Source organism: Panthera uncia, chromosome B4 (genome assembly GCF_023721935.1).
Source record: "Panthera uncia isolate 11264 chromosome B4, Puncia_PCG_1.0, whole genome shotgun sequence".
NCBI classification, from domain to species: Eukaryota; Metazoa; Chordata; class Mammalia; order Carnivora; family Felidae; genus Panthera; species Panthera uncia.
In genome coordinates this window covers 127974248-127986845 of record NC_064809.1, presented here as the reverse complement: position 1 = coordinate 127986845, position 12598 = coordinate 127974248, and the positions used below count along the sequence as shown (strand labels likewise).

At 61.8% G+C, this 12598-nt stretch overlaps 1 protein-coding gene across 2 annotated transcripts in view; it reads left to right on the top strand.

Moving 5' to 3' along the window:
* The window catches only part of CARD10 (caspase recruitment domain family member 10), a 24734-nt gene extending 15311 nt beyond the window's left edge, over positions 1–9423 (top strand). Inside the window, exons 12-20 of one of the 2 annotated variants that reach the window (XM_049626292.1) lie at positions 3155–3314; positions 3729–3840; positions 4276–4519; positions 4717–4786; positions 5830–5932; positions 7321–7479; positions 7575–7690; positions 8175–8284; positions 8402–9423. In XM_049626292.1, coding sequence (XP_049482249.1) covers positions 3155–3314; positions 3729–3840; positions 4276–4519; positions 4717–4786; positions 5830–5932; positions 7321–7479; positions 7575–7690; positions 8175–8284; positions 8402–8636 — 1309 coding nt within the window. In that variant the 3' untranslated portion in view covers positions 8637–9423. Of the gene's footprint in view, positions 1–3154; positions 3315–3728; positions 3841–4275; positions 4520–4716; positions 4787–5829; positions 5933–7320; positions 7480–7574; positions 7691–8171; positions 8285–8401 lie in introns of both variants that reach the window. The other variant, XM_049626291.1, reaches the window with a different exon arrangement.
* Positions 9424–12598: the final 3175 nt, after the last annotated feature.

The following is a 12598-nucleotide window of genomic DNA, read 5'->3' as shown; positions in this document are numbered from 1 at the left end:
GGGGAGGGGGGGGGGGGGGGGGGGGGGGGGGGGGGGGGGGGGGGCGTAGGGAGAGCCTGGCTGGTGCGTGGGGTGGTGCCTGCGTGCGTCCTGGGGCAGTGTCCCCGCACAGAGCACAGTGGGAAAGAACAAGACACTGGAGCCCTGTCACTTGCTACCGAGGGGCTTGGGGCAAGTCCCTAAATTCCCCAGGACCTCGGTTTCCTGCTCTGTAAAATGGGGTTGTCACGGGCTTCGGGTGTTCCCCTTAGGGTGTTTTGAACAGTGCCCGGCTCAGAGTGAGCGGTAGTGTTAGCCCTTTGCTGTTTTTATCGCTGCTGTTGCTCAGGTTCCCCGAGTAGCCCGGCAAGGCTGGTGTTTTTAGCCTCATGATACAGATGACCAGAAGGAGGCCCAGGGAGAGTCGGGAATTTGTCCCAAGGCCACTGGGCTTTTCCGATGGACCTTCCTTCTGGTTAAGCTGCTTTCAGCTCCCGGTCATGGTGCGACCTCACCGTGCGCTGGGCCTTTGCAGCGGTCCGGCCTCCCCTGCCCTTCTGGGCTCCTAGGGCCTTGGGGGCAGGGCAGGGGTTGCTGGGGCGGGCTGAGGGCTGGACAGACAGACAGACAGGTGGGAGAGATAGTGAGGAAGGGCCAGAGAGTGCAAGTGGGGCGCTGAGGGGCGAGTGCTGGGTGAGGGTCACTAGGGGAGGGTCAGTGTGAGTCTCCCTGGCAGGGCCTGCCCCCCGGTCAGTCAGACTGTGTTGCTAGAGACCCAGGAGTCCAGAGATTGGACTGCCCCCCCTCCCTGGCCTTGTGTTCCTCTCTCTTCCCTCATCCACTTGTCTGCTGAGGCCTGGTGCTGAGAGGGACCCGACTGGACCTGGGAGCTGCCAGGCGGACTCTCCCCCCTTCCCCAGGGGGACTCTGGAGGCCCAGAGAAGTCACTGGGTCCCTCAGGAAGGTGGGCAAGGGTGTCCTGAAGGAGGCGGTGCCTGAGCCAGGTTGGCAGGGAGAGCCTGAAAACTTGGGGTGAATGGCGGGGCTGGGGGTGGGGCTGGTGTGCCAAGGCAGGGGGTAGGGGGCAGGGGGCCGATCAGCTGGTACCAGGAAGGGCTGAGTGCAGGCTGCCTGCTGGGCTGCCTCCTGGGGGAGCCCTGATGCTCGGTTGTCTGTGGCTTTGAAACAGGTGGGGGAACTGCCGGCCACGGAGAGGTGACTTTTCTGAGTCACCCCTGGTAACAGTAGCTGTGTAACCTCTCTCAGGCACCTAGTTAACGTGGCACCGTTCTAAGAGCGTCCCACGCTTAATTCCCTGAGTCGTACGTACGATGAGGGAGGCGGAGGCCGATGGGGCTCTTGAGGACCACAGGCTAAGCAGCCAGGCCGTCTGGCCCCGGAGTCCCTGCACGTGCCACTTTTCTCAGAGTCCCCTGACCGTACCCCACCTGACAGAAACTCAGGACACGTGCCCGGAACAAAAGGGTCACGGGACGATAGTTGGGTTTACTCGAGGGGAGGCTGGTGTGCGTTTTCTATTCTGTTCCGATAAAACACTGCGTTGGCCGTGACCTTGTGAATTTCACAACCCTCTTAGGGGCCAGGCCTGCAGTTGGAGGCTTCCTGGAGGCCTCTGGTCTCCACCTCCCCTGCATCATCTTTATGTTGGTCCGACCCTCACACCCACGGTGGGAGACAGTGTCCTCATCGTCCTGGCTTTATGGATGTGGTGACAGAATCAAGCGGCCAGCTCGCTCGTCCACATCTAGGGCACAGTTAAGGCTGGGGTCTGGAGTGGGACTGTGTTTCTCCAGCCAGGGGGCAGCATGGCCAGACCCAGCTTCAGGCCTCCCATCTCTGCCCTGGCCCATCAACTCAGCCCGGACATTCCCAGGGCCGGGGGAGCCTACGAAGGTAGGCTGGCACCCGTGTCCGGTCACAGCCCCGTGGGCGTGGCTGTTTGTTTTGACTGAGAGGGTGGAAGCCAAGAAGGGCTCCTGGGGGCAAAGATTCCCCCCCTCCACATGCGCGCAGACGGTGTTAAAGTCCTTATAGCCTTGCCCACCCTGGGCGGACAGCAGGGGGCAGTGTGGCTGCGTGGGCAGAAGTTGCCAGGGTGGGTGGGGAGGCGGGCGATGGTGGGGGACGCTTGGGCCTCTCCCCTGCGGACTCTGGCCTCCCCTCTTCCCTAATCCTCCGGCCAGGGGGGCTCACAGAAGGGAATTTCAGGCGGCTGTGTCTGCGCCGGCCGCAGGGCCTCACAGGTTCTCATCCAGGGACAGGAAGAACCCCGCCACGATGGGGATCTGGGTGACTCTTTGTCTTAACTGTCAGTGGTTTCCACTGCCCACAAGAGGAAGGCCAGACGCCTTCCTTGTGTGCCCTCCACAGGCTGGCTCCAGCTTGCCTTTTCTGGGAGCTGTTTCCCATGATGTTCAATTAGCTAATTAGGGCAAAGCGCTTAGCATGGTCTCTGGCACACGGGGAGCACTCGGTAAGCATTTGCTGCCGCTGTTATCACTGTTGTTATTAAATCCTTCCGCACATCCTGTATTCTGTCCTCCACACCTCTGCCCCTGCCAGCCCTTCAGCCTGGAGCACCACCTTCCTCTCTGTCTATTCCTGAAGCGCCTCTATTCGTCACCGCCGGGTAGCCCCGCTGCCTCTTCCTCTGGGAAGCCGCTCCCCTCGGTGCTCCCACGGCCGCCTGTAGCCATCTCTGGTCTGTGTTGTGTCCTAACGGTGACCTCCCCCGCTAAACTGTGAGCATAACGAGCTTTTATTTGTCGTCTGCCATGTGCTGGACGCAGTGTTTGGGGCTGGGGACCCAGAGCTGAGCACGATGGTGGGCTGGTCCTGAGGGTGTTCTTTCTGGGCAAGCGCAGAGGGTGCGATCCTGCAGGAAGCTTCGCCTCAACCTCGTGCGGGGGTCGGGGAGGGAGAGGTTGCTTTGGAACTGAGCTTTGAAGGATGAGCAGAATCTGCCAGGCAGAAGAGAGGGGGAAGGGCATTCCGGGCAGCAGGCACAGCGGGTGCAATGGCCCTGGGGTGAGTTGGGGGAGGGTTGGTGAGAGTCATGGCTCGGTTGGGGAATTGCTGTGGTTCTCCTGGGAATGTCGCACTGAGTCGAAATACTGACTGAACTCTAATTCCTGGTTCCCTTCTCTCTTCCCAGGTCTCTGGCCATCCGAGTGTCTTGCCGGAGCCCCCCAGGGGGGCCTGAGCCCCAGGACAAGGGCCCAGACGGCCTGTCATTCCTTGGGGACAGCTGGTCTGGGGCCGTGGTGCGGAGGGTGCTCTCCGGGCCAGGGTCTGCCAGGGGGGAGCCGAGAGAGGTGAGACCCCCGTCCCTCTGAGTTGGGGGTGGAGCCAGTGCATTAGCTGGGGCTGGATGCCCTCTGATTGGCGGATCTAGGTCACTGGGCGGAGTTTCTGGGGGTTGACCCAAAGCAGAGGCAGGCTCAGAGATGTCACCCAGGTTGGCCTGCCTCAGCCAGCAGTAAATTAAATCTGACTGGGCAGGGGCTGGATGGATCCCCACCCTTAAGCATGGAAAAGAACAGACACCCTGGGGGAGGACGACGCCTGTTGATGGGGGAAGGATCTGATTGGCTAGGTGCCCTGTGAGGTGGGGTATTTGAATTACCGGGATATGTCACCACCACCCCAGTCTCCCTTCAGCCCCAGGGCTGCGGTGGCCTGGGAAGCTCACTTCCTTCCTTCCCTGCCTGCCTGGGTTTCTTTCCCAGCCAAGGGCAGAGGCTGCTGGCCTGGAGGGGGCAGGCCTGGAAGGTGAGGCCCAGCAGAGAACCTTGCTCTGGAGCCAGGCGTCCACACTCCCCTTCCTGATGGACTTCAAGGGTAAGTCTGGCCGAGGGCCGAGGGACTGGGGTCTCCCGGGTCCCAGAAGGTCAGAGCTGAGAGCCCACAAGAGGGCTTGTCCAGCCCGTGGTGCAGGTGGGACAACTGAGGCCTGGCTGCAGCCTGGCTGTCAGCAGTGCCCTTCCCTCGCCCACTGTTTGCCCTTGCGGGCTGTCCTTTGTCTTCTCCTTAAGGAGCTTATCATGACAGGAGTCCAGAGACCCGGGTTCAAGGCCTGGTTCTGTTCCTAGTGGGCTTGGTAGCCTCGGGCAGGTCCCTGTCCTCTCTGGGCCTCAGACTCTCACTTTAAGAGGGGGGAGGTAGGGTTCTGGCAGCTCAGGCCTTGAAAGGGGCGTGATGGAGCCCGAGGCCGATCCCTGACTTACTTAATCCTCCTTTTGCCCTCCCTCCTGCCCCCGCCCTGCCCATGTCCAGCCTGTCAGTCCTTCCACGAGGCCCTAGATGCCTGGACAAAGGGGCTGAGCACTGAGCCCTTCTATATTCGAGCCAACCTCACCCTGCCCGAGCGTGCAGACCCTCATGCCCTGTGTGTGAAAGCCCAGGAGATCCTGCGGCTGGTGGACCCGGCATACAAGCGGCGGCAGGAGTGGTTCTGCACACGGGTCGACCCCCTTACGCTGCGGGACCTGGACCGGGGCACTGTGCCCAATTACCAGAGGTGACGCAGAACCCGGAGTCTGGGGGCGGGTCCCGCAGGGAGCCGGGACCAGGATAGGAGGCTTTTCCCCTCCCCCTGCAGTCCCTCACTATCCTCCGGGACAGGATAAGGGGGCTGGAGGAGAGGAGGTGAGGGGCTCCCTTTCTCCCTACAAATGCACCATGTGACCCCACCCCACCCCCATCCCTACCCCGCAGAGCCCAGCAGCTCCTAGAAGTTCAGGAGAAAGGGCTGCTCTCCAGCCGACACCGAGGGCCCCGAAGTAACGTAAGCAATGCTGGGCGGGCTGGCAAGGGTCTGGGGAGAGGGCCTGCCAAGGGTGGGGTCCAAAGGGGGAGAGGCCAGGTTCCGTTGTCTGACAGCCCTGGGGGAGGAGAGGAGGGAAGCTCCCACCTCGCTCCTTCACCCGGACACGGTTGATCATCTCCTACATGCCCAGCAGACAGGACAACGGCAGGGCTCACTGTCCAGGGTAGTTGAGAGGATTAAACGAGGCAGCTCAGGAGCAGGCCTGGCCACGGCCAGCACTTGACAGAATGGCAATCACACCCCCTTTTCCAATCCCTGGGTAGGGGCTGGGCCGGGTGAGCCTCCCCTGGCCGCCCTACACACGGGCAAAGTGAGGCTCAGAGAAGTGAAATCACTCAGAAGGCCAGAGGGGCTGAGAACTCTGGAGCCAGACTGCCTGGGGTGGAATCCCAGCTCTGCCACGAGCCAGCCAGCCCACCGCGCCACCTTGGACAAGCACCTGACCCTCCCTTGAGGCTCTGTTTCCTCATCTGTAAAACTGGGGAAGTTACGTTGCCTGCCTCGTGGGTAGAAGGCTTCAGTGAGTTCGTGACATCTGGGGCTCAGTGTCTGTCACGTTCCCTGCTGGCCGCTGGTGTCATCGGTGCTGTCATTTGTCGGTGCCGTTTTTTTTTTTCGTACCCAGGGTCACGTTGCTAATTCATTGGAAGAGGTTCCAAAGGTTGCCTCTCAGGCGACATTAGGTCGCTCTGGTCTCTGGGCCTCAGTTCCCCATCTGTAGACCTAAGGCCCCTCTAGCTCTAACTGGCTCCCACAGGCTTGCTTCCCTGGGCCCATAGGGATGGTTACCCTCAGCTGCCTGGGGAGAGGGGGGCTGTGCTGGGCCGGGTGGGGGCAGGAGAAAGCCTGGCGGGGAGGGGGCCTCTCGGGCTGACCCAGGGGGCAGCCGGGGCCCCTCTGCCGGGGTGGGGGGGGTCCCATTCATCTCCTCCCCGCTGAGGGTGGGATGGAGGCTGGGCCCTCAGGTGCTCCTCTCTCCGTGCCCCCCTCTCCCCCGCCAGCTGAAGAAGCGAGCCCTGGACCAACTCCGGCTGGTGAAGCCCAAGCACGTGGGAGGTTCTGCCGGAGATTGTCCAGAGCAGCTGCTGATGGAACCCTGCTCAGGTGAGCACACAGCTGCAGAGGCGCGTCCCGTGCTGGTGTCTGGGAGGGTGCACGTCTGGGTGTCCTTTGGCCCTGGCGGTCCATTCTGCCTGCAAGAGCCCGTTGAAGGGCTTCCGGTGGGGAGCAGGGCAGGGTGTCCGGGGCCTGAGACACGGGCTCCCCCTGGTGGGAGACGGGCCACTGGGGTTGAGGGAGCCAGTTGGGGGGGAGGCACCGGTGTGCGAAGGTGACCGTGGGGGTGTAGGATCCCGGGGCTCACGCGGGCCCGGGTCTGTTCTTGTCTGGCGGAGCAGTTGTAGTGGTGTTTCTCACGTGTGTGTGCCGGCCGGTGCCAGCAAGATCCCCGAGCGGGTGTCTGAGAGGCAGTAGGGGGGAGGCCTTGGGTCAGATTGGGGAGAGGGGTTGGCGGAGCCCGGAGGAGGGAGTCGGCAGTTCCGAGGGGCAAGAAGACGGTGGTGAGGGAAGACTTCCCGGAAGGGAAGTTGCCTGAGGTGGGGTTTTCGGGGATGAAGAGGAGTTCGTTCCTGGCACAAGGCGCAGCTGTGCAAAGGCACAGAGGTATGGCTGTGTGTGACGCGCGTGCAGAACACCGTGTACAGCAAGTGCGAGCCGGACGCCAGGTCTGTCACAGAGTGTGCTTGGCCCAGGGGACACAGTGGTCCCTCCCCTTGGAGCATATGGCCCCGGGGGTGGGGGTCAGGGGGAGGCAGCTGCCCGCCAGTCAGATCATCGTACCCGTAAACATAATTTTGAAGCGTGACACGTGTAATAGAGGAGAGCTGGGTGCCTTGGAGCGCACGCCAGAGGCCCTGCACGTCTGGGGACCAGGGAAGGTGCAACCTGGGCTCTGAGGGGAGCGTGGGGTCTAACTGGGCCAAGAGCTGCCGGGCTGGGGCTCTGGCCTCCCCAAGTCACTCAGAGGCCCTGTGCTTGGAGGCAGTCGGTCCGTGTGCTGGGGCACGTGACTCGCTGCCCCTCTAGGCTCTGGCAGGGCTGGGTCACCCACGTGGGGAATGTGCTCTCTTTCCTGAGGGTCGCGGGAGGTCACTGGCACGTTGAAAGCAGGGGACTTACGGGATCTGACTATAGGTTTAAAGCCTCTCTCTGGCTGTTGAGAGGAGAAGGACCTGGAATTGGGGTTGGGCAAAGGTGAGGCGGGCGGGGGATTGGGGGCAAAGCTCCTGCAGGGGGCTGCTGTGTGTGTGTGTGTGTGTGTGTACATGCGTGCATGTGCACAAAGGAACAGCAGCAGGTCTTAGGGGAAAAAAAAGGGGGGGACTTGAGAAGAGCGGATGGGGTTTTGAGGCTCGAGGGGCTGGCCACCCTAGGACAGAGGAGCTGGGGCCCTGCCTGCACCCTCACCTCCTCTGCCCCCCGCCCTGCCATAGAGCCAGAGCGGAGCCTCAAACCCTACAGCCTGGTGCGGCCGCTGCTGGTGTCCGCCCTGCGGCCTGTGGTGCTCTTGCCTGAGTGCCTGGCGCCCCGGCTCATCCGCAACCTGCTAGACCTGCCCAGCTCCCGGCTGGACTTCCAAGTGTGCCCGGCGGGTGAGCCTGGGTGCCCGGGGAGGGGAGGGCCGGGCGGCACCCACGGGCGGCCGGGCCCACGGGGCCCTTCACCCCTGCCTCTCGCCGCTCTGCAGAAAGCCTCTCTGGGGAGGAACAGTGCTCATCCTCAGCACCGGGAGCCCCCAAGGCCCAGCCTGCCGCCCCTGGGCTGGGCAGCAGGATCCGCACCATCCAGGAGTCTGTCGGGAAGGTAGGTGCTGGGGCGGCGGGGAGCTGCCCCTCTGGGGTAGAGAGCTGGTCTGAGTGTAGGCTCTCTCGCAGAGCCGCTGGGCGAGTCCCGTCCCTTCCACGGGCCTGTCTCCTCCCCTGCGGATGGGGGGGCCGGGGCGGTGGAACGCGGGTCCCCTTTGAGGTGTTGGGCTGGTACACCTCACCTGTCCGTCCCATCCCAGACTCGCTGCTACCTTGGGGGCCGGCTGGGGGCTGTCAGACATGGGAGCGCCGGTGGGGTCCGCTCCATCCCGTCGATGGCGAGGCTGAGGTCCAGAGCGGGCACGTGACTTGTGTCCCCAGGTCTCCCACCTTCCCCTGGGGTACTTTCCTCATTGCCAGGGCCCTTCTGGTGGGGGACACGGGACCCTGTAGGGGGCTGTGCCTGGAGGGCCTAGTGGGGGCAGGGAGGTCAGCGTCTCTGGGCTGAGAGTGAAATGTCGCCTCCGTGTCCTGAAAAGAAGCACTGCCTGTTGGAGCTGGGCGCACGGGGTGTGCGGGAGCTGGTCCAGCACGAGATCTACCCCATTGTCATCCACGTGGAGGTGACGGAGAAGAACGTCCGGGACGTCAGGTGAGGGAGGGTGAGGCCAGCGTTTCCTCCTCCTTGAGGAGGTCCCTGTCTCTTCGCCTCCGTCCGCCGCGGTGTCTGTCCCCTCCTCTGACCGCCGCCTGTCCCCTCTGCCGGCAGGGGTCTGCTGGGCCGGCCGGGCACCCGGGACTCGGAGCTGCTTCGGCAGTGCCGCAGCTCGGAGCAGGCGCTCTGGGAGCTGCCCTGCTCCTGGGTGCGGGTGCCGGCCCACGCGTGGGGCCACTCCGAGGAGCTAGCCAAGGTGGTGCGCGGCCGCATCCTGCAGGAGCAGGCCCGCCTCGTGTGGGTGGAGCAGGGCAGCGGCAGCAGCATCGGCGGGAGCAGCGAGGCCTGAGGGGCCCCTCCGGACGCCTGCTGCCTCCTGGCCCGCTTCAGAAGCCGTCGGCGGCGGGGACCCCGGTGTCCGCGGTGGAGCTGGGGCCCCGGCCCCTCGCGAGCCCTCCTAGACCCTCGGACCCTCGCACGCGGGCTCTCACCCGAGTGGATCTGTGGGAGCCCTCAAGGCGGAGCCTCCCCTCCCCCCCCACACACTCGCTGCTCTGGGCCTCCCGAGTGCCCCCGTGTCCCCGCGATTCCACTCGCGGGCCCCACGCGCGGGCCCGCGTCCTCAGCCTATCGCTCACCCGCAGCTTCCGAGCTCTCACTCCTTCGCACAGGTTTACGCGCCCAGGTTCTCAAAGGCAGGCACCTGAGGACTCCTGGGTTCTCAGCCAGTTCTGCTCAAGGAGCCCCGAGCTCGTCCCGCGTGCCCCCGCCCGCCGCCGGCCCCCCCGCCCCTCTCGCCTTTCTGCTGTGTACTTCCACGTGTGGGCGCCGCGGCGTCCCCGGCCCTCCGTGCCCCTCGCGTCTTCCCGTCACACGTGTGTCTGTGGTTCTCTCCCGTGTAAATGCCCCACCCCACCCCGTGACACTTGGGCACCGACACTCCTGTGTTCCTGGGGAGCACACCGAGGACCGTGTTCTCACAGCGCCAGCTCCCTGCGGTGACTCACCTCTCAGAGGCACCGGTGGGGAGAAGGGCCGCTGCTCCGTCACCAGAATGTATGGCTCGTTGAGTTCTGAGCGGGCCTTTTTCACTCAGAAGCTGCACATGATGTAACATTAAACGGTTTGTCATAGAAGCTGGTGGCCTTTTGCTTGCTTGCCTCCCTGGCCCCGGGGCCCCCTCTCCACGCTCCCGACTTGTCCCCACCCCCCGATCAGGCTGATAACCACCTCTCAGGCCCGTGCTTACCCACGGGGAGGGTCAGATTTCGTTCCTGACTCATCCCAGAGCCGCCTGGCATCTGTGCTGGCATCACCTTACCTGCCCCCGAATGACCGGAGAAGGGCCCCGCAGACGGGCCATCTCCATGCTCAGCCCTGCCCGTGTCTGATCATCAAAGGAGGGTCCCCTGGAGAGGGGACACCAAGGCTAGCAGGGTCCGGTCTTGGCTTAAGGGGCCCAGCTGCTGAGCGGAGGGGGCCAAGCGCCAACCCCCCCGTGCACAGTCAGGTCCCTGAGACAGTTGGACCAGAGAGGATGGTCTAAGCAGGATGACCACGGGGGCTGCCACTTACGCCTAGGGTCTGGGATTCCTTTCTTCAAGAAGTACTTACTGGGCCTGTGTGCCAAAGTGCTGTCCTTGGTCATCCTATGACCGTCCTCTGTCACAGTGATGAACTTGGGTCGGCCCCTGGAGATTTCAGGGGGAATGTTTACTAGGTGGAAGGAGCCTCCAGAGCAGAGTCTCAGAGGCCGAAAATGCATTGAGTGTGGCCCCCTGGGGAGTGGTAGGAAACGAGGCTGGGAAGTCCAAGTTCAGAGGTAGGGGCTGCCTAAATCGTAGTGTCCTTTGAGGTCTGGCTCAGACACCGTCTCCATGAAGGCCGCTTGATTCTCCCAGGCCTTGGGACTTCTCTGTCCTGCCGTGTTCTCTGCCTTGTGGCAGGACGGTGGGTGCCTGTGGCTCCCTGGGTGTGGAGACTGGGTAATGATGCTCATTTGGGTCAAGGAACCTCCCCACTTCCTTGCTGTGTGTCTGGCCCAGTGCTTGGTCTATGGACATAAGAATCTGGGTGACGTTGCAGGATCTCAGTAAGGCAGCTGCCTTTGCCTGGTCTCATGTTAGGTGTCCTTCCACTGGGGTGGAGAAGCCCACTAACCCCTTAATCCTCACCGGGTCTTATTTTTGTCCCCACTTTATAAATGATGAAATTAAAGTTCAGAGAGGTGAAGCAACTTGACCGAAGTCACATGGCTAGTAAATAGCCCCGTCAGGATTTGAACCTTGGTCTGTGTGGCCCAAAGCCTGGGATCAATCCCCCGGAGATGCTGTTCTGGGAAGATGAGCCACGAAAGGGGCTTGGCATGGGGCCAGCCCACAGGAGGGTGATTCCAAAGGGTTGGTTTTCTTTTCCTCTCCCTCAACAGCCACAGTGCAGGTGTGGGTCACAGCAGGCCCAGGCTAATTCACCAACCATCTGGTACTTTCTTGTGTTTAACGAATATTTCTTGAGCTCCTACTATGTGCCAGGCACTATTCTAGGCAGTGAGGATTCACTGAAGAAAAAAGAATTCCCTGTATATACTCATGAGAAAGACAATAGAGAAGTAGAATATACAGGGTGTTGGGAGATGAAAAGTGCTGTGGAGGGAACATAGCAAAACAGGATAGGTCTGGGGGGCTATGAATGAGGGGAGAGAAAATATTGTAATTAAAAAAAATTTTTTTAACATTCATTTTTTTTTGAGAGAGAGCATGAGCAGGGGAGGGGCAGAGAGAGAGGCAGACACAGATTCCAAAGCAGGCTCCAGGCTCTGAGCTGTCAGCACAGAGCCCGACACGGGGCTTGAACCCATGAACCGTGAAACCATGACCTAAGCCGAAGGTGGACACTTAACTGACCGAGCCACCCAGGTGCCCCAAACATTGCAATATTTTTTAATGTTTATTTATTTTTGAGAGAGAAAGAGCACGACTAGGAGGGGGGCAGAGAGAAAGGGAGACACAGAATCTGAAGCAGGTTCCAGGCTCTGAGCTGTCAGCACAGAGCCTGACGTGGGGCTTGAACTCACAAGCCGTGAGATCATGACCCAAGCTGAAGTTGGACGCTTAACCGACTGAGGCACCCAGGTGCCCCCTCAAACATTGCAATTTTTAAAAAAATGTTTATTATTTTGAGAGAGAAAACACATATGTGTGCAAGCAGAGGGGCAGAGAGAGAAAGAGAGAGAGAGAATCCCAAGCAGGCTCCACACTCAGCACGGAGCCCGACGCAGGGCTTGAACTCACGAACCGTGAGATCATGAGGTCATGATCTGAAATCAAGGGACGCTTAAGTGACTGAGCCACTCAGGTGCCCTGACGTCGCAGTTTTTAAAAAGTGGCCTGGGAATGCCTCATAGAGAACATGACATTTGTGTCAAGAAATGAAGGAGGTGAGGGAGCGAGACATGCAGACCTCTAGGGAAAGGTCCAGGCAGGAACAGCACGTGCAAAGGTCCTGAGGTAGGTGTGCACCTGGACTGGCCAGAAGCCCAGTGGGTCTGGAGGGGAGGGAACAAGGGGAGAGTAGTAGGAGGTGGGGTTGGGGCCTTCAGGCTGCCGTATGATCTTTGGCTTGTGTTCTGAGGGAGATGGGGACTCCGTCAGAGGAAGGATGAGACGTGAGTGGCCTTGTGTCCAGCATGATGGAAGCGGTGGCTGGAGAAGGCCCTCTGTCCACAGCTGGCCGGGAGAAGGGCGGCAATACAGACTGCTGAGTGAGATGGGGTGCGGCAGACTACAGCTGGAGAGATACGCTTCGAGGCCTCCTGTGGCCCAGACGAGGCCCAGAGACCTGGGTTCCACTGGCTCTGTGGCTGAGCTGCTAGATCCTTCCACGCCTTTTGTGCTCAGCGATCAACTGGGAATAACTATCCTAGCGCCGGCGGCGTGAGGAGCAAAGGAACTGAGCCACCTACTGTAGGTGCCCCGGAGACGGGGAAGGGGGCAGCAGGGAAGGCTTTGTGGCGGAGGTGACCCTTCCTTGAGCCGAGCCTTGACGTCCCAACGGCATGAAGCTTGGCCAGAGGAACCTGGGTGACGACGGGGAGGATGGGGGAGAGCACGCAGGAGGAGGTGCATACAGCGAGAGGACACGCCGGGAGGCTGGCGAGCGGGAGCCCCGAAAATAACGGGTGTTGAAGGGGCTCAGCCGACGGTCTCCGGGGAGTGGGGAGGCTGGGGCGGCCCCTCCCTTCCACGGGGCGTGGAGGGTTTGTTGTCGCCCCCGCCCCCACTAGAGCAGCTGGCCGGGCCGGGGGCTGTCCCT